This window comes from Microcaecilia unicolor, chromosome 9, assembly GCF_901765095.1.
Source record: "Microcaecilia unicolor chromosome 9, aMicUni1.1, whole genome shotgun sequence".
Lineage (NCBI taxonomy): Eukaryota > Metazoa > Chordata > Amphibia > Gymnophiona > Siphonopidae > Microcaecilia > Microcaecilia unicolor.
The window spans coordinates 79,589,951-79,614,123 of record NC_044039.1 but is presented as its reverse complement, the minus strand read 5'-3'; the positions used below and the strand labels follow the sequence as shown (position 1 = coordinate 79,614,123).

The window sequence follows — 24,173 nt, the reverse complement described above, 5'->3', positions numbered from 1 at the left end:
CCTGCTTATGTGTAAGCTACCAGAACCTGGCTAAGGTAGGTTAAGCTTTAACTTTAGTTTTACGAGAATGCTGTCCTTAAGCTCTGGCTGGAGCCAGACCTGTGTTGTGCAACCCTGCAAGTAGCTGTGTATACTGTGAACTTGAGGCTTGTCAGCTATAGACCTGTGTGAAGTTTGCCTCTGAAAATGAAGAGACCATATTCTTTATTTACTGTACCTGTGAAATAACAACAAGGTTCAACATTTCTTTAATAAAAGGAGTTTTGTTTTCATTTTTTCTTGACTGGCTGTATTTTAAGAAGGCCTCCCGCTTCAACCCCGCTCACACTACTACATATGGTGGTAGTGTAAACCCCCTAGTCGTGGAGCAGGTAAATTTGAATAATTGAAGAAATAAATATATGAGTGTCACAGTTTTAAATAGGGTTCCCAAATAAACTCCACACAACCAAGGGATTTAGCAAGAAAAAAAAAGATATTAAAGGTTTTATTAAAGGGTAAAGCAAATAGAAACACTGGGATATGTTTCTTAAAGGTTGGTACCAATTTTTACAGGTTGATGGTATTAAATGAAATTAGTGCAAGATGTTAAATGCTTTGTGATAAGTTACAAAGGAATAAAGGCAATAACAATTTTAAAACTACAATCACAGTTACCAAGACCCCAACTCCACATTTGCAGTAACCCAAACCATCCCACACATGTACAAAGCACTAATTAGTGTACTCAGATCTAATAATATATATATATATATATAGTTTTCAATTTGTGTGCACACAACAATGTTACCGGTATATCAAAGTCTTCGCTAGCATCGCTGCTTTCTTGCGTTGGGTACCTTGGTCTTCTCCTCTCCACATCCACGTCTCCTCGATTGGTGAGGTCAGCTCACTGGTTCAGGGACTCCACGATACCTACTACTCTGACTCAAAAAAACTCAAAAAAGGAAAACCTTAACTTTCTGTGGAACTGGTAAACTAACTAAATTCAAATAAAAAGATAAGCAGGGGAAATTCCTATCTAAAACCTCCCAAAACATGCCCCTTTTTTTGTTCTGCTATACAACCACCCCAAATCTCACTGATGGACTGCTACACTGACTCTCATAAGAAGGCAGGCACTCGCAGGGCTCAAGACTTATAGGACCCTTGTATAGGTGGGTGTCTTAGCCTATGTTTGTCCATCATTATATGTGTGTATATGAGGTATTTTAATTTTAAGTCGTAGCTGTTCCTTTTATTCTTTTTGATTTCTGTTTTATTAATATTTAATATAATTTTAGATGATGTATCATTTTAAATGTATGTTTATATAGATGATATAATTGTTGTGTGTACATATACATGTATGTGTATATATATATATATATATATATATATATATTATATACGTTATCTACATGTGTAATATTATAACAGACAATATTTATATATTTTATCTTTTTATAGCCCCTGAAGCAGCCCAGTTGGGCGAAACACGGCCTGTGTCGGGCTGTTTGTATTTACATGAGTATTGCTATACTGTTTAAATAAATTACATCTTATTTTCAGAGGATGTCACTGCTCCAGCTGAATCTGGCTCTGAAATAACTTGTGGGAGCTCAGATAACCTCTGTCCTCTGCCCAGAGAGGGCTCAGACAGAGACAGCACAGCAGAGCCTGGACCCTTGTTTTGTCAGAGACTGCTGTTTAGTGCTGCACTGACCCACCCTTTTCCACCCCCACCCCCAACACAGCAACTCACAGGACAGGAGGGCTAGATGCCTGCTTTCAATTCCTAACCATCACCTATCTCTCATTCCCACTTCAGTAACTCCTGTTAGTCTGTCCAACTCAGATTGTAGAATATGTTAGTTTATGCTGTTTAAGTCTGTCCTAGCTAGATCCTAAGCTGTGCTCAATGGGAAGGCTATTGTACTGCATGCAGAGTCTAACTTCTTAGGATTTCAGGTTAATTTTTGAAGAATTTGAAGAGGGGCTATCTCTGTTCTACATGTGTGACTGCAAGGCCAAGTGTCTAAATAGGGATCTGTTTGTTAGATTCTGAAATTTTGATAACACATTGTTTTTCAGAGTTGGCAAGACTGTCTGTTCTCCTAATTCCTGGTCTGTGTGCTAAGTTATTTTTCTTCTATACTGGTGTAATATTTTCAATGATGCCATGGTAAAAGGGGTGTGTCTACTGTGGGGGCGGAGCCTTAGTGATCCCGCCTCTGGATGGATAGGGGCGCCGACTAATAGTCTGCAGGAGGGCGCTAGAAACCCTAGGGCCGGGGGTCACGTGATGCAGTGCTGCTGAGCGGACGTCCGAAGATCGACTCCTCTCCAGCCTCCCTCTATGTTTAAAAATTAGCCTGCATAGACCTCGATATCTGGCAAAGAAAATACCTGAATGGTAGCAGAAACCAAGGACTCTCGACTGCGGTGGTTGCGATTCCAGTGTGCAGGTGGATGGCTGGTATGCCAGCGAAAAATCAGCGCCTGCAAAAATCGCGTGTGTTGGACGGAAGCCCCAAGATGGCGGTGGCGAAAGAGATTGCGGGAGTGACGAGCCAATCTGCAGACACAATGCAGGGGCTCATCCAACAGGTCACGGCTATACTGGAAGAGAAGCTCTCCAAGTTTCAAGCCTCAGTGGAGCAGATCCGTGAGTCGGTGGAGCGGCAAAGCACGAGGTTGCAGCAGGCTGAGGAAAGAGTGTCCCGGAAAGAGGACAAGATGGAGACCGTGGAGGCGCGAAATGCCTGAGGCTGGCACAGCAGGTAGATGACCAAGAAAATAGAAGCAGGAGGAGCAACATTCGCATTGTTGGCATCCCTGAATCAGTTAAGGACAGAGATTTAAGGCAATTAGTGGAACAATGGCTACCGGAGTAGCTGGATCTTCAAATGGCTGAGGGTGCTCTGAAGATTGAGAAAGTTCACAGAATAGGTGTGTTGAAGGAAGGAGAAAAGCGGCCCCGGACAGTGATTGCGAAGGTACTTAATTATGCAGAGAAAGAAATGATCCTGCAGGCTTTTAGAAAGAAGAAAAGCTTGGAGTATGAGGGGCATAAATTGATGCTTTTTCAGGACTACTCAGCAGCGGTCTCTGAACAGAGAAGGAAGATGGGCAGCACTGCAAAAGGCTCTTTGACAGAAGGGTGAAATTTGCTTTGATGTTTCCTGCTAAAGTGCGGATTGTACAGGATAATAAAGTGTTCTTCTTTACGGACCCCAAAGAGCTGGCAGAGTTCGTGGAGAAGTTATAAAAGCAGAGGATTTGATCAGTGCATGCAGTGGGACTGTGGACCTTTGTAAGTGTGAGGCTCCTGAGGTGTATAAATGTGTACAAGTGAAGAAGAAGAAACGCGCATAGGTTAAAGGATCAGAAAGATCGGGGATGTTGCCGATGAAAGAGATGGTGGACCCTGAGTACAGAATGGAGCATGGACACCAGAAGGTGGATGCAGAAGATCGGGTGGGACTGCTGGATACAGCGTATATAAGCTATGATTTCAAATCGGTCCCAGCAGAGAGGTTACACAGACAAAGCCCCATACTGTTAAAGTTGCTTTAATTGCACTGTATGCACTGCTACAATTCTGATTAATATTCCCCCCTTTTTTTTTTTTCTTTTGTCTCTTTCTTTTTCTCCTTTCTATCTTCTTTTGTTGTATTGCAAATGGTTGTGGACTATTTGAGCTATTCAGTAGTTTTAGAGCATGGGGTAAGGAAGGGTAAGGGAGCACATAGGTTAGTGTTAGAAGAGGGGTACATACTCTACGGGAGGGGGAGGTGGATGTGGGGTAATAGCGTTGGTAATGATGGGTTGGGGGGAAAGAGGTGTATGGCTGTGGGTGTGGATGATGGAACAACGTAATAAGATGTGTGCAGAGGGGGGGCAGGGGAAGGGAGGGAAGAGGGGTTTGGGGGCTGGAGAAAGGGGAAGGGAGGCGGGAAGAGGGAGGGATGTGCAGGGGGAAGGGGGAGAGGGTGGGAGAGAGGGTTTATTACTGGATGTTTATTTGGTTAACTCTAGGATCGAGGGAGTGGCAAGTGTATGAGAGGTACGGGGATAGTGTGAGGCACGGGGGGGGGGGGGGGGGGCAAGAGCAGTGTCTCTGGTTGCCGAGGGCTCAGCTGGGAAACTCTTGGGCCACACGAGGAATCGACTCTCACGCTGTTTGGAGACAAACGGAGATGCATGGCTAACCTTAAAATTATATCATGAATGTAGATGGAGTACATTCCCCAGTAAAGAGAACAAAAATTTTGCTGGCTCTGAAACGTCAGAAAGCTGACATGGCCATGATTCAAGAGACTCACCTCAGCAGGTCAGAACACCTTCAACTGAAGAAGGACTGGGTTGGGGACATATATTTTGCATCATACAATGGGCGAAAACAGGGGGTGGCTATTCTAATCAGAAAATGTATTGCCTTTGACTTACATACAATGTATCAGGATCCAGAAGGGCGATTTTTGATAGTGGCGGGAGTGCTACAGGGGATTAGGTGGGGCTTTGTAATGTATATGCTCCAAATGTGTATTGTCATAAATTTTTCACCTTGTTGGCAGCAAAGTTGATGTCTCTAGACAATTACCAACTTGTTGTAGGGGGGGACTTCAACATCACCAGTGACCCGTCAAGATTGCAAAACCCCAAGGAAAGCAGAAAAGGTTCACGAAGATAAAGGGGTGAACTTTCTCATGAGAGAATTAGATTTGGTGGATATCTGGAGGCAACAACACTTAGATGATACTGATAACACATTTTTTTCCCCACCCTCATGGAGCCCACTCCCGTCTTGACTACCTGCTTGTCTCCCACTCAGTAGGTTTGGCATCGGTGAGGTCGGGAATTGGAAAGCCAGATGTGTCTGATCATGCCCCCGTTTGGGCAGAGTGGGCATGGGGGAGCAGGGAGGGACCAACCCGCTGGAGGATGACTCCGGCTCTCTATCAGAGCAGGGAATTTTGCTCTTATTTAAGGAAGAGCTGGTTGGATTATAAAATCGACAATGAAGAGCAGTCTGTGAGCCCAAGGATTTTCTGGGAGGTGGCGAAGGCCGTGTTGCGGGGGAAAATTATTTCATATGTGGCCTCGAAAAATAAAAAACTAGGGATGAAGCTTAAAGATCTAACCATGAAGCGGCGGGAGGCGCGAAGGGCCCTTATTGGTTGCTCCTCTATAGGTAAACGACAGGCTTACATGGAGTGCAGGAAAGAAATACAGGAGGTCCTGGACGAGGAGGCGCTTTACAATGTCAATTTGTATAAATACAAGTTACATCGGTGGGGCAAACAAAACGGGTAAGATGTTAGCGTCTGTAGTGACCCAGAGGCCTGCTAGGAAATTTATCAGCAAAATTAGAGACAAGAATGGGCAGATTTGTGCTACACTACCGGCTATTAAAAGGGAGTTTGTAAAAACATTTTCGGCGCTATACAAGGAGCGGTCATTCTCTGAGGATAAATGTAGGGAATTCCTGGAGGGGATGGGATTGCCCACTGTATCAGAGGAGCAACAGAGGATGCTGAGCGCGCCAATACAAGGGAGGGAAGTTCAGATTGTAATCAAGCGCATCCCGTTGGCAAAGGCACCGGGTCCAGACGGGCTGGGAGTGGAATATTATAAAATCCTTCAGGATATGATAGTAGATCCGTTTATTTTATTTTATTTTTTTAATTCTTTATTTATAAGTTTTTCATTTACATACAGTGACATAAATGAGGATATATCAGAAAATGCAATAAAGTAAAACTACTTAAAGCCATTTCTGGCTTAAAATAGAAAATAGTTTTTAAATTTTGTCCACAATCATTTGAATCAAGATACTAGGCAATAAAAAAAAAAGAGAAGGAAAAAAAAAAATAACATAGCAATAAACTAAGTATTAACGGTTGGGTTAATGCAGAAATTCTACAGCCAACATAACAGCGTTCTCATATAGGGAGGCTAATCACTGGGCTTAACAGCTTCCTTCATTACTATAAATTCTAGCAGCTTCGAGGGAGAGAAAAATATATAATTAACTAATTCAAAAGTTACATAGCATTTACAAGGAAACCTTAACAGAAAAGTTGCACCTAATTTAATAACTCTAGATTTATATAATAGGAATTCCTTTCTCCTTTTCTGTGTGCTCCTTGCCATATCAGGAAAAATTTGAATTTTCTGACCCAAGAAACAGTCATTTAAATGGCGAAAGTATAGTCTGAAAATATTGTTTCTATCTAGTTCAAGAGCGAATGTCACTATTAAAGTTGTTCTTTCGGTAATCACTTCCAGGGAGTTCTCAAGGTATTCTGTCAAGTTGAGATTAATGTTGGCCTGAGGTTGTTGTTCTGCAGGTCTCACTATTCCAGAAATATATTGGGCCCTTGTAATAGGGGGAACTCCCTCTCCAGGAATTCCCAATATATCTACAAAATATTTTCTAAGCATATCAATTGATGATACTAAAGGGCATTTAGGAAAATTCAATATCCTCAGGTTGTTTTTCCTCCCATTATTCTCCAAATACTCCATCTTTCTTTCCTGAGTTTCTTTTTCTTTTACCAAAGTTACTGTTAGATCCTGTAGTTGTTTAAGCTCAGTCTCCATTTTTATTATTTTTTCATTCTGTTCTTGAACTTTTGTAGATATATTCTGACTATTTTGCTTCAGTTCCACAATTTCGCCATTTATGGAAGTATTCATATGAAGTAAAGTGTTTTTTACCTCCTGGATTGCGTCCCATAGCATAGGCATCGTCACCTGAGTTGGTCTTTCATTCCTCCACTGCTCTCTGGAGTGACTCCGTGGGGGGCAGGGAACCCGACCAGCGTTAGTCCCTGAGTTATTATCTCCTTCCCGGAGTAGAGGTACTCGAGGGACCCCCCTCCACAAACTGTAATTCCAACTGTTGTGGACCCGTCGATTCCGCTACACTTCCAGGCTGTGGGGGAGCGGTGAAAGAACGAGGGCTCAGCGTTGCGCCCTCTACGCTGCGCTCTGCTCCAGACTGGAGCGAGCCCGTCGAAGTAGAAGTCTGCACAGCCAAGGTCCCGATTCCGAAGTTTTCAAGCGTCGTTTGATGAGAAGCCGGGGTCGGCGCCGGCACTGAGGAGGTAGGTGCCGGCGTTTTCCCCTTTCTTTTCCCCATCTAAAAGTCGGGGTAGGAATTTCTCTCTCGCGAACGCCGTCAAATCTTAGGAGCTCCGGGTTCACACAACCGTTATCGGCGCCATCTTGATTCTTTGTTCTAGATCCGTTTATTGCTATGTGTGAGGACATCAGAGAGCAGAGTAGTTTGGGACCAGTGTTGAATCATGCACACATAGTGGTACTCCCCAAGCCAGGGAAAGATGGGGAGCTGGTGGGCTCATACAGACCAATCTCCCTCTTGAACCAAGATGTAAAGATTTTGGCATCGGTGTTGGCGGACCGATTGGGACGGGTGGTCCCCTGTCTGGTTCATCCAGATCAGGTGGGCTTTGTTAAGGGTAGATTTGCGTCGGCAAACATACTGAAAGTGAGTTGGATTCTAATGGAGGGGAAAGGACGGACGGGGGACGCAGTTTTGGCCAGCCTGGATGCCGAGAAAGCATTTGATAAGGTGGTGTGGAAATATATGTTCTGGATTTTGGAGCGCTTCGGCATCCAGGGGGAGCTTTTGGCTTGGGTCCGAGCTATGTATAGCTCACCAACAGCTCAAATTCTTATAAACGGCTCTTTGACAGAGGTTTTTTCTTTGGGGGGCGGAACCAGGCAGGGATGCCCGTTGTCACCGTTATTATTCATTTTAACGCTGGAGCCTCTGGCAGCTAGAATTAGACAAGAGGCGAGTTTGAAAGGCATAAAAGTGGGAGGAGAGGAATATAAAATAAATTTATTTGCAGACGATATGCTATTATCAATGGATGAGGCGACTAGAACTCTACCTTTGGTGATGCAACTTATCCGGGCCTTTGGGACTTTTTCGGGTCTCAGCATCAACTTTGGGAAATCAGAGGCGCTTCTCGTAAGCGGTCGGTGTCGTTGTAGAGACTCGCAGAACTTCCCATTACGCTGGGCCACGGATGGTATTAAATATTTAGGGGTACATCTTAGTGCGGATCAGGCCTAGGTGTATAAAAGAAATCTGGTAAGCCGTCAGGAAGAACTAGAAAAATTATGTCAAAAATGGAGAGACTTATCTTTAAATTTCATGGAAGGATAGCGCTGGTTAGATGGTGCTACTGCCTAAGCTTTTATACCCATTACAAATGCTTCCGCTGTGGGTGCAAAAGGGGGAGGAGAAAAAGTATCGCAGTACTGTTGGTACTTTTATCTGGCATGCCAAATGCCCTGGATTGCCTTTGCTAAGGTTGATACAGGGCAGAGCACAAGGAGGCCTTAGACTTCCGGATTTGAGGAGATATAATGTGGCAGCATTAATACGGTGGATACACGAACTGATTTCGGGAGAGGGACACTATGCCTTACAAGGTTTCTGGGAGAGCTGGTGTAGGCCGAACGATCCTTTTGCGGTCTTAGAATCTTGGGCATTGCGGGGGGCGCAGAAGTTAGTGGGAAACCCATATGTGGCTGCGTTACAACGGGCTTGGAGATGGTGGAGAGGGCATGGGGATGCAAGCAAGGGGATTAGCCCATTTATGCCATTAGTGGGGAACATGGATTTCCCGGCAGGAATGGGAATGTCGGTATTTATCGGGTGGCGGGAAAAGGGCTGTAGATTTATAGGCCAACTTAGAAGAGAGGAGGATGGAGTTTTCCAAATGTTTGATACGGTTAAAAATGAACTACAGCTTGCTGGCTCCCAATTCTTTGCATACTTACAGGTGCGAGATTATGTGCTGAGTGAGGAGCGCAGGAGTCGGACTACAGTTCGGTTTACTAAATTAGATCACCTTTTCCTACAAACAAGCTCGCCATGTAATGGGCTGGCAAGGTGGCATCAAATGATTAGAGACCATCAGAAGGCATCGCATATGACACATTTAGCGGAGGCATGGAGCAGGGAGGTAGTAGAAGATATCATAGTGGAACGCCTGGGAGCAGTCTTTAACAATTTGAGAAGGATCACCCCGAACGCTTCCCTTCAAGACATACAGTATAGAATCCTCCATAGGGTACATATCACTAAATCCTGAGGGAAGGTGTTGGGGTTGTGGCAGGATGACATGTGTAATCCCTTACACTTATTACACATGTCATCCTGCCACAACCCCAACACCTTCCCTCAGGATTTAGTGTAAGGGGAGTGCGGGCACCTTTTTACACTCCTTTATGGAATGTCCTTCACTGCATGCTCTGTGGGTCGGGGTGTTGGGATTGGTAGAAGAAATTTTGCAACGTACAGTGGAGTGGAAGTACTCGGTTACTTTGATGGGCTGCGGGGATTCTCTCCGAGAACAAGGGTTGGGAAGTGCTCAGTCCAAATTTGTACTGTTGACCATGATCATACTGAAGAAATGCATATTAAAAAAGTGGGTTGACGAGGAGCCCCCGGACCTAGCAATGTGGAAGAACTGCATGTTAGACATGTGTTACTGGGTAGGCACATCACTTAAATCTGCTGTCTCCCTGAGGAATCGCCAATATCGAGATCTGTGGGGGAGAACTTGTACCTTGCTCTGCCAGAAGAGTCCTGGTCTAGGTTCTTAGAGTAAGCGTGTAAATAGGAGAAACATCCAATTGGGGGGGGGGGGGATAGAGGGTGGGAGGAGAGGAGGGTAGGGGGAGAGTGGGATGGGAGGGGATATAACATAAAATTGTTATGGAGGTCATTATGTTTTCTCTGGGAGGGGAGCAAGACGTATTTGAAGCGTTGTTTTCATGACAGTGTTATGTTCTTGTAAAGGGTACAAGTGTAATGTTAACGGCACCATACCATAATAAAATATTAAAAAAAAAAAAAAGAAACCCTAGGGCCGGCCCTGCACAGCAAGCAGGGGAGTGAACAGGGCAATTCCAACCAGCCACTGAAAAACAACAGGATACCCTGGCTGTCTGAAGTGGCTTTTACTAAAAGAACACCTTCATTTTATCTCATTTCATTTCATAACAGGATGTTCTTTTACTGTTGTAACTGCCTCGTCGCCATAATTGGGAAAGGCAGAATGGGAAAATGATAAACAAAGACACAAAAAGGAAGGCAAAAAAAAAACCCCAAAAGGCCATTGCAGAAAGCTGTGTGTTAGGAATCTGTGCTATGATCAACACAAGGTCTCCTAATGAACACATTAAAATATATGTTCCCCAAAGCAATAAGCTATGCAAAAAAAAAACCCCAAAACAGAATTTCGCAGGAGAGCATGTAAGGAGGAGCAGCCTAGGGGGCTCACAACCAGGGAAGCCTGGTTCAAATCCTGCTGCGGCTCCTTGAGATCTTGGGCAAGTCACTTAATCTTCCATTGCCCCAGGTAACAAAAAAAAAGTATTTCAAGCCCTCTGGGAACAGGGAAATAGCTAATGTACCTGAATGTAACTCACCTTGAGCTAATACTGCACCTAAAAAAGTGCATTACAAATCTACCAGAAACTCTGCTTTTTTCTTTTTGGCTTTGAAATTGTGGAACGCCCTCCCATCGTATATTCGATTTATCATTTGTTAATTTAAAACCTTGTGTTCCTGGTCCGTCTAGGGGCTTCTTGGTAGCATTGAAAGATTGAGCAGTCTTTCCCCCACTCCCCTTTTCCTTTTTAGGATGACTTTCATGATGCCTGCTTTCAATTCTCTGGTGTTCATGGAGTTTAGAGGAACTTGCGAGACTTAAGAAAGAAGTGGCAGGCTGTATTAACACGATGGACGATTTGGAAAACAGGTCACGCCACAATATATAAGAGTGGTGGGTCTACCGGAGGCTGAGAAGGAAGGGACATCATAGCAGTTGTTAGAAAATGGTTCACGGATTCGCTGTTGTCTTCCTCATTGGGGCCTATTCAGATAGAGCGCGCACATGGAGTAGGAAGACTCATGGAAGGGGTGGCCAGGGCCCCATGTTGTGGTGGCACAGATTCTGAATTTTGCGCACAAAGAACAGATTTTACAGAAATACAGATTGGTGCAGGAATGCAGTTTCAGAATACTAAAGTGCTATTGTTCCAGGACTATTCGGCTTCTGTGGCGCAACTTTGTAAAGGCTACTCAGAGATATTTAAACAATTAAGATTCACTCTGCAGTTCCCTGCCCGACTTTGTGTCGTTAAGGAGGAAAAATCCACATTTTTTGAAACCAGTGAAGCGGCTAAGTTACAAGTGCACTAGTGGTTCCAGACTGATACAACCATGGAATACTTCACAGGATTACCTTTCTATCCCATGTCGGGGGAGGTGGGGGTTGGAACCAGTGGTTTGACTTTCTATCCAATGAGCTATTGCTGGAAATTGTGTATTTCCCTTTTGCAAAGTATTTTTAGTTATGCTGTTGGTATATGGTCGCTCCAACATCCTGGATTTACTAATGTGCGATTTTGTGTGATTGTGGGGTTTTAGGGGCTTTGAGAGGAGGAAAAAGGGAATGTGTGTGTGGGGGGGAGGGGACTGGGTGCCTCATAACATTGACCTCTACGGGGTGTGGGGTTCCTGCCTGGGGATGGGACTATGGGAGAGGAAGGAGACTAGGGAGGGAAGGGAGGGAGGAGGAGCAAATATGGGGGTCTTATGGGAAGAGTATGATTGCTATAGTGATGGAAAGCGTGTGGGGTTGGTTGCTTACCGGAGGGAGGCTGGCTCTCTGGTGGGGAGATTATGCAAATGTTTTATTGTGTATCTGTATTCTTTTCTCTGTGCGTCCATGATGGTGCCTAGAGATTTGAAATTATTGTCATGGAACGTGTCGGGTGTTAACTCGCCATAAAAAGATCTAAGATTTTTGCAATACCCAGGAAGACATAGAGCTGACATTGTGGGTTTTGCAGGAAACTAAACTTAATGATATTGAGCATCAAAAATTAAGATCATGGGTAGCTCACGTGCTATTATGCATCTGCACCTAAAAATAAGGCAGGGGTAGCTCTGCTGATTCATAAATCGATGCCCTTCACCCAGCACAGGGTCACTAAGGACCCAGAGGGGAGGTATATCATAGTGGAGGGGAAAGTAAATCACACTAATATTACTCTGGTTTCTATATATACACCTAATGCTGCACAAAAGCTCTTTTGTAGGAGTATAATAGCAAAATTGTCCACTATCGATGGACCTAAAATTTTTCTGGGTGATTTCAATGCTATCCTAGATTCGCAACTAGATTACTACTGCTGGGATGCAAAGGTCTAGGCCTATATCTACAGAAGGCCTAGGGGTCTTTTTACGCAGCTTAGACTTGGTGGATCCATGGAGAACATTGCGTCCACAGGAGAGGGACTTTACGCAGGGACTTTACGCACGTCTCTAAGGCACATGCAACACAGTCTCGAATGGACTATTTTTTATTTTATTGCATTTGTATCCCACATTCCCCCACCTATTTGCAGGCTCAATGTGGCTTACATAGATTAATAACATTGTCAATTTGGATAACAAATCAGGTTCAGTTAGTAATGTGTAGTGATTAGGAAGGGAAAAGAAGAAGAAGGAGGAGAGTGAATAGGGAAGTTAGAGAAGGCCAGTGTTTTTAATTGAGTGGATTGGTGAGGTGACTTAGTGGGGTTGTCGTTCTCATTGTAGGCCCTGCTGAAGAAGAATGTCTTCAGAGATTTCCGAAAGATGGTTGTTTCGTTGATTGCTTTCAGGTCTGTTGGTAATGCATTCCATAACTGCGTGCTGATGTAAAGAGAAGGTAGAGGCATGCATCAGCTTGTATTAAGACCTTTGCAGCTGGGATAATGCAAGTTGAGAAATTTGCGGGATGATCTTGTGGCGTTTCTAAAGACTTGTTCCATCACCCTTAGTGATTTCAGACCATTCACCTATATCATATAATCGTAGAACTGGGAAGGCCCCTGGGAGGGGAAAAGAGGTAGGTTGCGATTCCGGCCCTCTTTACACAGACAAGACTTTAGGCGATATCTCACCCAAAAAGTGGGAGGAATTTCTCAATAATAATGAACATGCCTCAAGTCCGATTTTGATGTGGGATGCAGGAAAGGCAGTGATTAGAGGGGATATTATATCCTTTGTTATCAAGGGGAACAAGCACAAGCCAGTGGTATGGTAGATTTAGAGAGGAGGAATTCGATTGTTAAAGAGAAGGATGCTGACACACCCAACTGTGGCCTGTAGGCACTCTCTCGAGCAGACACAGGCTGCCTTGAACAGTCTCTTTCAGGAGCAGGCCCAGAAAAATATTTTTATTATAAGTATCATCTTTTAGATTTGGGAATAAACAGGGAAAACTTTTGGCAAATCTTATAAAGCGTTGGACTGGGCTAACCACAATATCCGTGCTCCAAGACTCGAGGGGTCAGGTTGTGACTGAGCAAAAGCAGTTGGAGTCACTTTTTGTTCAATTTTATAGCTCCCTGTATAGGGCGGAGGGCAGTGGGCAGTGAGGAGCAGGAGCAAATAGACTCTTTTCTGCATACTTGTGGAGTCCCTCAGTATCGGACGAGGAAAAAACTAAATTGAATGAGCCCTTGTCTGGTCCTGAACTACAAAAAGCTATAAAGAGTTTAAAGCTGCATAAATTGCCAGGGCCTGATGGGTTCAATGGAGAATTTTATAAAATCTTAAATACTGGAGTGATAGGCCTCTTGGGAGCTTACTTTGAGACAGCTATAGAGAGGGGGGGGGGGGGGTTTCCCCAGTGGTCTAACCAAGCATTGATTACGGTTTTGCCCAAGCCAGGGAAGGAACCTTTGCAGCCAGAGTCCTATTGTAAACCTCAAACTGTTAGCGAAAATTCTAGCTGAGAGACTAGCCTTATTGATACCTAAGCTTGTGAGTTTTGTGAAGGGGCGGCATGCTGGAGTAAATGTAAGGCGCTTGATCCTGGGGTTGGAGCGTTGTGCTCAGTTGTCCATCCCTGCTTTGGCTATTAGTTTCAATTCTGAAAAAGCTTTTGATAGGGTAGAATGGTCTTTTTTATTCTCTTTATTAGGCTCATACGGTATAGATGTTTTTTTTCCTCCAGGCCATACGAACTTTGTATACAAACCCCACAGCGGCCGTGTTAGTGAATGGAATAATATCTGAGGTTTTTTCTTTGGGGAGAGATACAAAACAGGGCTGTCCGCTCTCGCCTCTATTATATATTCTCTTCTTAGAGCCCCTGCTGGTGCAGCTTTGAGGTAATATGCATATAACGGGGATTGAAGTATCGAGGACGTGAGCTCCACTAAAGTGCATGGCTTTTGCAGATGATATAATGCTACTTGTGACAGAACAGGAGCGGACACTGCCGCTGGTGCTACAGATGTTTGTGGATTTTGGTCAAATATCTGGTCTTAAGTTGAATGTCTCGAAGTCAGATGCCTTACCAATTAATTTGCGGGTCGGTGCTCTGGGGACTGATTTCCTGCTGAAAGAGGCAGTGGGTTCCATTAAATATTTGGGTACGCATATACCAGCTGATATGAGCAAGCTATATGAGTTAAATTCTCCACTTTTGCAGAAATCTGTGGATTGCTTGAGGTTATGGTCGGGGTTGCCCTTGGCTCTCTCGGGCAGAATATTTCTGTATAACATGCTTATAGTACCTAGATGGCTATATCAGTTGCAGACTCTCCCTCTGTGGTTGAGAGGTGGACTTGTGGAAGTTGTATAAGGCATTGCGGCTATTCCTGTGGAAGGGTAAGAGGGCTAGGATTTCCTTATCTACACTTATGATACCTAGGTTGAAAGGTGGCCTGGGGCTTATGGATTTGAGACAGTACAATTTGGGCTGTGGAATGAGACATGTGAGGGATTGGTTATTAGGTACAACGGGTTTTACACCTTGGGAGGTGGAGGCTGTGTTTCTGCTTCCCATGTCGGCATCATATGTGTTACATGCTCGGGGAGCAAATTTGAAGGAGGCTTTTGAGAGACATGTGATTTGGAGTTATATGAGGAATGTCTGGAGGGCCCTGTGTACCTCTTTATCTATAAATATGCTTCATAGAGAACAGGAGTATAAATTTTTATTACGTACCTATATTTCTCCTTGGAGAGCTTTTAAAGGCCGGTTTGCTGAATCAGGCTGTTGTCCCAAATGTGGACGAGATGGGGCTACACTAAGCCATATGTTCTGGATTTGTGAAAAGACTCGGGTATTTTGGGAAGGGGTGAGGAGTTTCTTGTCCCTCTGTCTGGGGAGGCGGATTCTGCTCCATTCTGTGGGCTTTTTGTTCCGGGATGGGACACAATTGCAGGCGGAGTCGCACGTGCAGCATCTCTTTTTTGGCAAAGGCCTTACTCTTGGCCAGGAAGGTTATTCTTACCCAATGGCAAATGCACAGAGTTCTCCAGTTATCAATGTGGCGTACATTTTTGTTTGTTATGGCTCTCTTTGAGCGCAAGTTAGTGGGTAACAGACCTGAATCTCAGTGGAAACTCGTTCAGGATGTTTGGGAACCTTATTGGTCTATGCTTACACAAGGAGCGTAGCCTGCTTTTGAATGTATAGGTCAGTGATGGCGAACCTTTCAGAGACCGAGTGCCCAAACAGCAACCCAAAATCTAATTATTTATCGCAAAGTGCCGGTACTCATTATGGGCGGAGTCACCACATATGACTCCACCCCTATGATAGCCACACCCCTTACACCAGCCATGGCGCATATAAACAGACATCATTGAAAATATTATACTAGTATAGGAGAAAAAAATAACATGATTTTTTTCATTATAAATCATTTCTGTAAGCTGTTACAGCTCCAGTATACCCAGTGCAAAATAAGACAGCAGATGTAAATTCTCAAATTGGACATATTCCAAACACTAAAATGAAAATAAAATGATTTTTTCTACCTTTGTTGTCTCTGATTCTGCTGCTCTCTTAACTCCGTTTCCAGGGCTTCCTTTCCATTTCTTTCTTTACTTTCCTCCTTCATTTCTTGCCCTCCATCCATGTCCAGCCACCCTCCTCTCCCCTCCAACCACAGATGTCCAGCCACCCTCCTCTCCCCTCCAGCCACCCATGTCCAGCCACCCTCCTCTCCCCCCTGCCTGCCCGCCCTCCCTCCCAGCACCAGGCAGGCCTGCCTCCCACTCAGCACCCAGTAGCACCTAGCTCCAGGCCTGCCTCCCTCCCTCCCAGCACCCAGTAACTCCCAGCACCAGGTCTCCCACCCACCCACCTACCCACCCAGCACCAGGCCACCCACCCACCTAGCACCAGGCCACCCTCCCAGCATCAGGCCTCCCTTCCACCCACCCAGCACCAGGCCTGCCTCCCTCCCTCCCAGCACCAGGCCTCCCTCCCATCCAGCACCCAGTAGCACCCAGCACCAGGCCTGCCTGCCTCCCTCCCTCCCAGCACCAGGCCTGCTTCCCTCCCAACCGACGAAGCACCAGGCCGCCCGCCCTCCCTCCCAGCACCAGCCCTCGCCCTCCCTCCTCCCAGCACCAGGCCTCCCTCCCATCCAGCACCCAGTAGCACCCAGCACCAGGCCTGCCTGCCTCCCTCCCTCCCAGCACCAGGCCTGCTTCCCTCCCTCTTCCAAACGGACGAAGCACCAGGCCGCCCGCCCTCCCAGCACCAGCGCTCGCCCTCCCTCCCTCCCTCCTCCCAGCACCAGGCCTCTCTCCTCCCAGCACCAGGCCTCCTTCCCATCCAGCACCCAGTAGCACCCAGCACCAGGCCTGCCTGCCTCCCTCCCAGCACCAGGTCTGCTTCCCTCCCAAACCGACGAAGCACCAGGCCGCCCGCCCTCCCTCCCAGCACCTCCCAGCACCAGCGATCGCCCTCTCTCTCTCCCTCCCTCCCAGCACCTCCCAGTACCAGCGCTAGCCCTCCTCCTCCGAAATTGAAAAGGCGTCGGCAGCTGCAGCGAAACACGGCATGGTCTTTGCTCGGCTCGTCTTTGCTTCGCTTCTGTCTCTCAAGCTCTGGTCCCACCCTCATGGGCAGGACCAGAACTTGAGAGACAGAAGCGAAGCAAGGCGCGCCGAGCGAAGACCATGCCGCGTTTCGCTGCAGCTGCCGACGCCTTTTCAATTTCGGAGGAGGAGGGCGAGCGCTGGTACTGGGAGGTGCTGGGAGGGAGGGAGAGAGAGAGGGCGAGCGCTGGTGCTGGGAGGTGCTGGGAGGGAGGGCGGGCGGCCTGGTGCTTCGTCGGTTTGGAAGAGGGAGTGAGGGCGGGCGGCCTGGTACTCGGAGGGAGGGAGAGTGGGCGGAGCGGACCGATAGCACGCGTGCCAAAGGAGAGGGCTCTGCGTGCCCTCTCCTGCACGCGTGCCATAGGTTCGCCATCGCTGGTATAGGTTGTATGTCGGTTGTGATATACAAATATTGAGTGGCAGCTCTGTATTATGATTCTCATGGGCTTAGTACAGTACCTTGCACAAATTAATGTGCTAGACCTGATGTATTAGCTTCCTCCTATGTCTAACTTGATTTTCTTGTTTTGGTTAGGGAAGAGGGAGGGTGGGGGTAGGGAGGCTAGAGGGAGTATACATGAAAAATGTTATGGATGTTTCCTGAGTTATTGCTTAACTACCGGATAATGGCATTTGTTACATAATAATGTCGATGTGATATGAGAAGCACAAAGACTAGTGCTTTCTTGTTGGTTTGTCTGTTGTTATGGACAGTGTTTTCTATGTAATGGTGACACATCCAAATAAAGATGATGTTTAAAAAAAAAAGTGATTAGAGCTGGGAAAACTCCTGGGGAAAGTGAAACCAGAACTAATTGCTGTTCATTTGTTCTTACCCGTACACTGTGTGCTTCTGGGCACTAATGCTACAGCAAAAATATGGAAAAGCTACCCCAGGCCTTAGAAGAGGGCCAACAGCAAGAACTCCTGAAAAAGCAGCAACAGTAACAACAGCAGTTTTTGCAGGTGCATTTTGAGAAGGTCAACAGCAACAAGTGCAGCAGCAGGTATTGCAGAAGCTGCTAGAGCTACAACAGAGCATTAAGGCCCAAGCAGGAATGGCTCTCCAGGCTCCCAGCTTGCAAGTGATCCCTCTGGTCCAGTATTAAAGAAGATGGTGCCAGAGGATAACCCGGACTATTTCCTAACGAAGTTTGAGCAGACCACCCATCTTGCTGGTTGGCTAGAAGCGTTATGGAGAGCTTGTCTAGGGAACCTTTTGACTGGTAGTAGCCAGACTGCCTTCCAGGGCATTAACACCTAGTAGTACGGCCACCTATGCAGAAGTAAAGGCCACTGTTTTGGAGAGGGCAGGCTGCACCCAAAAGGCCTACTGGCAGAGTTTCTGAAAGGGGTCTCTGCAAAGTTAAAGAAAACCCCCGGACCTTCTTCCACCGACTCAAGGAATTGGCCTGGATGTGGCTGCAACTGGAAGGCAATGTGGGACTATAGATCACAAGAGTTATCCTCCCGGAGCAGTTCCTGAAAGGATTACCCCCACCTATGAAACATTAGGTGAGGCGGCACCCTAAATTGACCCCAGAGGCTGTTTTAGAGGCAGCCAAAGCCTTGTATTAAGCACAACCAGAATCAGAACTTTACAAAGAGAAGAAGCGGGTTGAAAGTCCTGGGAAGAATAGAGTTAAAGTTGGACCGAACAACTTGAGGGATCAGAAACCACCCTCCAGGCCAGAGTCTCAAAGGAAGGGGTCAGAGCGATGGAAGCCCTCACCCCCTTGAACTCACCATGCACCCTTAGCCCGGTTGTGAGATCCTTACTTCCCCACCTATTTCAGGTGTGAGGGAAGAGACATAAAGCCAGAGCCTGCCAGGATTTAACAGAAGATGCCATGGATGTGAATGTAGTAACCACCAATTGTTGCAGTCTTGTGGAGTCCTTCCATCCTGAGAGCTGAAACTGTGTGTTAGAATTTAGTTGGAAGGACGCCCATATCAGCCCTGGTGGACTCTGGCAGTGTCAGGACCCTCGTTCGGAGAAAAACACTCACCAGACTGCAGCTGAACTATGAGCGGACTGTGATCTTGGCATGAATACATGGTGACAACAATACAACATAGGAATAAAAAAAATAATGACTTTTTCATATTGCACATTAAAGATAAAATAGAAAGCCTAAATAAGATACTAAATCTAAATAAAAAATAATACAAAATACAAACTTGATTACAAGATAAAAAAATATAACACTTCAACCAAACTCTGATACTAAAAAGTGCATAATAACGATATAACACTTCAACCAAACTCTGATACTAAAAAGTGCATAATAACGTATACCCCCATCAAGTATTAAAACTTCATCAGTCCATCATAAAGTACTGTTAGAAAAATCCTTGTAATTGTAAATCTTGTATTTCTCCAGAAGTTATCTCCCAGAGTCACATATGCAGAAAACACTGTATTGTTCTGAGTTCTTCAACATGATGAAAGCTTAGTCCACTCGTAATAGCATCAAATTGGTTTTTCAACTCTTATTCTCAAAGAAGAATGAGAAATGAAGCAATTTATGGATAAAGGATGATGTGGAGGATTGGGAAACAGAAGGGTAGGACAGAGAAAAAGATGAGAGAAAAGCTAAGGAGGTGTGTGAGCAGGGCCGGTCTTAGCAAGTGCGGGGCCCTATGCAGACCAATTTGAAGGGGCCCCACCCTAGCCCCGCCCCCACCATAACTCCGCCCCACCCTAGCTCCACCCCCACCCTAGCTCCAGAGCTGGCCACCCCTCCCTCCGAGCTCCAAGGCCCCCTGCTCCAGGGCTTGTCGATCCTGCACAGTCAATGCCAACTGAAAACCATGTCTTTTTCACAAACACAGATACACCCTAATCCACTATAGAATAAGTAGTAATATTTAAACTTTCTATTTAGACAAAAATTAAACTGAACCCCCAAGATGCCAGACTCTGCATACAATACAACACCACAGAAACAGAAAATGTCCCCTAGTACTGTGCAAAATATAAAAACAACAGATGTAAATTTGAAAAAAAACTAACAAATACCAATCACCACTTTACAAATTAACAAATAGAAACAAAACAAATATAGAAAATAAAATAATACCATTTTATTGGACTAATACGTTTAGCTTTCAGAGGCCAAAACCTCCGTCCTCAGGTCAATACAGTATAGAGCTGTTACAGTATCCTATCCTGACCTGAGGAAGGGGGCTTTGTTCTCCGAAAGTTTGTCAAAATGTATTAAAATTAGTCCAATAAAAAGATTACCTTATTTACATGTTCTATTATAAACATTTATTAACACAGTTACAATACTATATCCTAAAGCAAAAAAATAAAAATATATATTTTATTTACAGTTTATCGTCTCTGGTTTCTGCTTTCCTCATCTTCTTTTCACTGTCTTCCTTCCATCCAGCATCTGTCTTCGCTGTCTCTCTGCCATCCAGTGTCTGCCCTCTCTACTGTCCCCTCCATCCAATATCTGCCCTCTCTCCCTGCCCCTTCTGTGTACATCTGCCCTCTATCTCTGCCCCTTCCATTCACTGTCTGCCCTTTCTATCCCTTCCATCCACTGTCTGCCCTTTCTCTCTGCCCCTTCAATCCACCATTTGCCCTCCCTCTCCCATCCATCCGGGTCTGCCCTCCCTCTCGCTCCCCCTTCCATCCAGGATCTGCCCCTCTCTCTGCCCCTTTTTTTCAGCCCCCAGTTCCAGCCTCACTATCCCACCAGTCCCCCGTTTCAGCCCCAGCCCTTTTCTCCCACCAGTCCCGAGCTTCAGCCCCCAGCCACTCCTCCCTGTCCCCTTTTCAGCCCCCAGTTTCAACCCCAGTCCCCAGCCCTTTTCTCTCACCAGTCCAAAGCTTCAGCCCCAGCCACTTCTCCCTATCTCCTTTTCAGCCCCCAGTACCCACAGTTTCAGCCCCTGCCCCTTTTTAGCCTCCAGTCCCAGTACTAGCCCCCTTATCCCACCTACCCTCCTTTTCAGCCCCCAGTTCCAGCCCCTTCATCCACATGCCTTGTATTAGAGCCCCCCTTTTCAGCCCCAGAACCATTCTCCCACCTGACCCACGCATGCCCCATTTTCCCACCAGCCCCATGCATGGCCCCCATTTCCCATATGGCCCCTTCTCAAACCCCAGTTCCAGCCCCCTTCTCCCATCTGAGAACCCCCATCCCATACCCTTCTCCCATCTGAGTCCCCCTTACCCCCTCCCCCCAACTGAGAACCCCCATCCCACACCCTTCTCCCATCTGAGTCCCCTTTACCCCCTCCCCCCAACTGAGAACCCCCATCCCACACCCTTCTCCCATCTGAGTCCCCCCCCCCCCCGACCCGACCCGACCCACCTACCAACTCTGTTCTCCTCCTGCTGCACCCACTAACTTAAAAAAAAAATTGAGAAGTGCTGAGTAGCAGGCAGCGCCTCGCGTCTGCCCTGCTAGTAAAAATCTCCTGCACGTCTTTGGGCCGGCCTTCCCGCATTAAGTCCCGCCCTACTCTGAAGTAATAGGCTCTTCCCGCATTAAGTCCCGCCCTCCTCTGAGGTAATAGGCTATTACCTCAGAGGAGGGCGGAACAATGCGGGAAGAGCCCATTACCTCAGAGGAGGGCGGGACTTAATGCGGGAAGGCCGGCCTGACGACCAGTGTTGCCAGGTGGGCGGTTTTACCGCCCAATTGGGCGGTTTTCCGCGACCCGCCGCGGGAAATTTTTGCCCGCGGCGGGTTGCGGTTTTTTGGGCTGTTTTTGGCCTTCAGTGCGGTTTTTTCGGCCGCGGGGGGGCGGGGTTAGTGACGTTTTTGGGTGGGGTTAATGACGTTTTGGGCGGGGTTAGTGACGTGGGAGGCGGGGCCGATGACGTAGGAGGCGGGGCCGATGACGGGGAGGCGGGGCCGATGACGGGGAGGCGGGGCCGGTGACGTGGAAGGCGGGGCCAGTGACGGCGGGGGCGGGGTTGATGACGGCGGGGGCGGGCGTGATGACGCGGGGGTGGGGGTGTCAGGGGCGGGGTTTGTGTTTGGGCGGGTTTTGGGCTGTTTTTTGGGCTCGATCGGGCTGGAAAAAAATTTTCCACCTGGCAACCCTGCTGACGACGTGCAGGAGATTTTTACTAGCAGGGCAGACGCGAGGCGCTGCCTGCTACTCGGCGCTTCTCAATTTTTTTACAGAACAGCGATTGATCGTCAGGGGGAGGGGTGGGAGCGGCGGGCGGGGCGACCCCAGGCGTGCTGCGCGGGGCCCCCTTGAGCGTGGGGCCCTATGCGGCCGCCTCGGTCGCCCTAAGACCGGCCCTTTGTGTGAGAAGAGATAGAAAAGAAGGAAACAAGATGCTAACAGATGAGAAAGATGGAGAAACGAGGAAGAAAGATGGAGCTTGAATAGACACTCTGTTCCTCCCTCTGCCCCACACTCAATTGCAAAAGCTGTGTGCAGAGCAGTACTACTAGGGATGTGCATTTGTTTGATGCATCTTGCATCTTTGTTTTTTTATTGCGTTATCAATATTGCACACTATTTGAGCAAAAGGGAAAACTATATTGCAGTACTGCGCACTACTGCAAAATACTAAGCATTATTGATGCATGCCCCAGACTGGGGTAAATAAAAGAAAAAAGAAAATGAAAAATCCCTTAAATTACATGGAAAACTAAACAAAGCAAATATTTTTGCCTTGCAAACTTCTAGGGTATACACACTTTTGGAAAAACTAGAAGGAATATTGCATTACTACTAGTTACTCTTGTAAGGGGACAGTGAAATAATACATTAGTTCTCAATTGTGCCATACATCATGTGATTTTTAATTTAAAAAATGCTGCCTCTTTTCTTTCTAGAGCCTAAAATGAAAACTTACTTGAAGCTGATTTAACTGAACTTCGAGGACTGCTCCTTGATAATGTTCTGCTCAGTGCAGAATAAGGTCTTTCAGATAGGACAATCCCACGTGACTGAGGGCGCAAATCACTTAAATTTACTGGAAATGACAGCATATTTGTTCCCTAAAATTATAAACAGAATATTACAATTCAGAAATGGTTTTAATGACTTATTTCATTGCATGATAAAGTAATCCAGTTTAATACCATAAGAGCTACATTGGGGGAGGGGGGCATAACTGAAAGTCTCTTTTTAGGCAACATGTTACCGTGTGATGAAGGCCTATTCCTGGGCACCCAGATTCCATTATATAATGCTTGTGTAAATCAGCACTGACATACCTTTACACTAGCCATAGACCTGGCATAACAGCAAGTGACTAAATGCAGCAAGGGCACATATAATTTACAGTATTCTATAAGTTGTTCATGTAAATGGCAACACTGGTAATGGCCCTCCCATGCTGTGCCCTTGTGAATGGCTTCTTGCATTTATGCATGCCTTTACCGAATAGGGTTGTCAACTAGATCCAGATTTGTCTGACAGGGTTGATCCATCCTGGGCTTACCCCAATGTATGCAGGGACTTGTAGCCTTGCTTTTCTTACAGCATCCAATGGGGAAATCAGAACCATGAGCCACTCACTATATGCAATGGGGTAAGCATAGGACTGGATCAACCCTGTCGGGTGAATCTTGGATCTAGTTGGCAATCCTATTACCAAATGTTTAGTCACTATGATGACACTTAAATGCATAATTGTACACTTATCTACGAAAGCAACGGTATTCTCTACATTTGCATGGCTGTGTAAACAGGGCGCCCGATTATAAAATTGCCCTTTAAATGTTTGCACTCATCCACTACATTATAGGCCACACAAATTTTGTGTACTAAGCCACATGATCAGAAATATGTATGTATCAGGGCCACACCAACTTTTTTATTCAGTTATAGCATAACTTATACTCCATAAAATCTGTCAAGCTTTCTAAAATTACCAAACACATCTATGGTGCTTCGAAATCATGTGTGCTAGCTAATCAGTTTAAAAGGTTTTGATAAAAATCTCAAGGCAGTCACATCTGTCTCAGAGGCAGCGCATTGGACACCCCTATTATAGGTCAAATAATCACAATGGGCAAGCTGGTGAAACTTAGAGCGTATTTTTATCTGTGGAGTTTATACAGGGCTTTTTTTGAGGGGGTACTTGGGGGTACTGAGTACCGTGGGCACCTTTTCCATTGTCTGCTAAAATTGACCCATGGTCCCCAATTTTAATGAAAGAGTTCAAGCTCTACACACCAATTCTGCCTTGTCATAGATTCTGTGACTGGTTGCAGGGGGCCTGGCTATTGTGGGGTGGGTCCCTAAGTGA

At 46.1% G+C, this 24,173-nt stretch overlaps 1 protein-coding gene across 1 annotated transcript in view; it reads right to left on the bottom strand.

The window, feature by feature from the left end:
- Positions 1-24,173, bottom strand: part of EFCAB6 (EF-hand calcium binding domain 6) — a 1,149,121-nt gene that overhangs the window by 1,086,856 nt on the left and 38,092 nt on the right. Inside the window, exon 2 of the mRNA XM_030215418.1 lies at positions 22,773-22,917. Coding sequence (XP_030071278.1) covers positions 22,773-22,908 — 136 coding nt within the window. The 5' untranslated portion in view covers positions 22,909-22,917. The remainder of the gene's footprint in view (positions 1-22,772; positions 22,918-24,173) is intronic.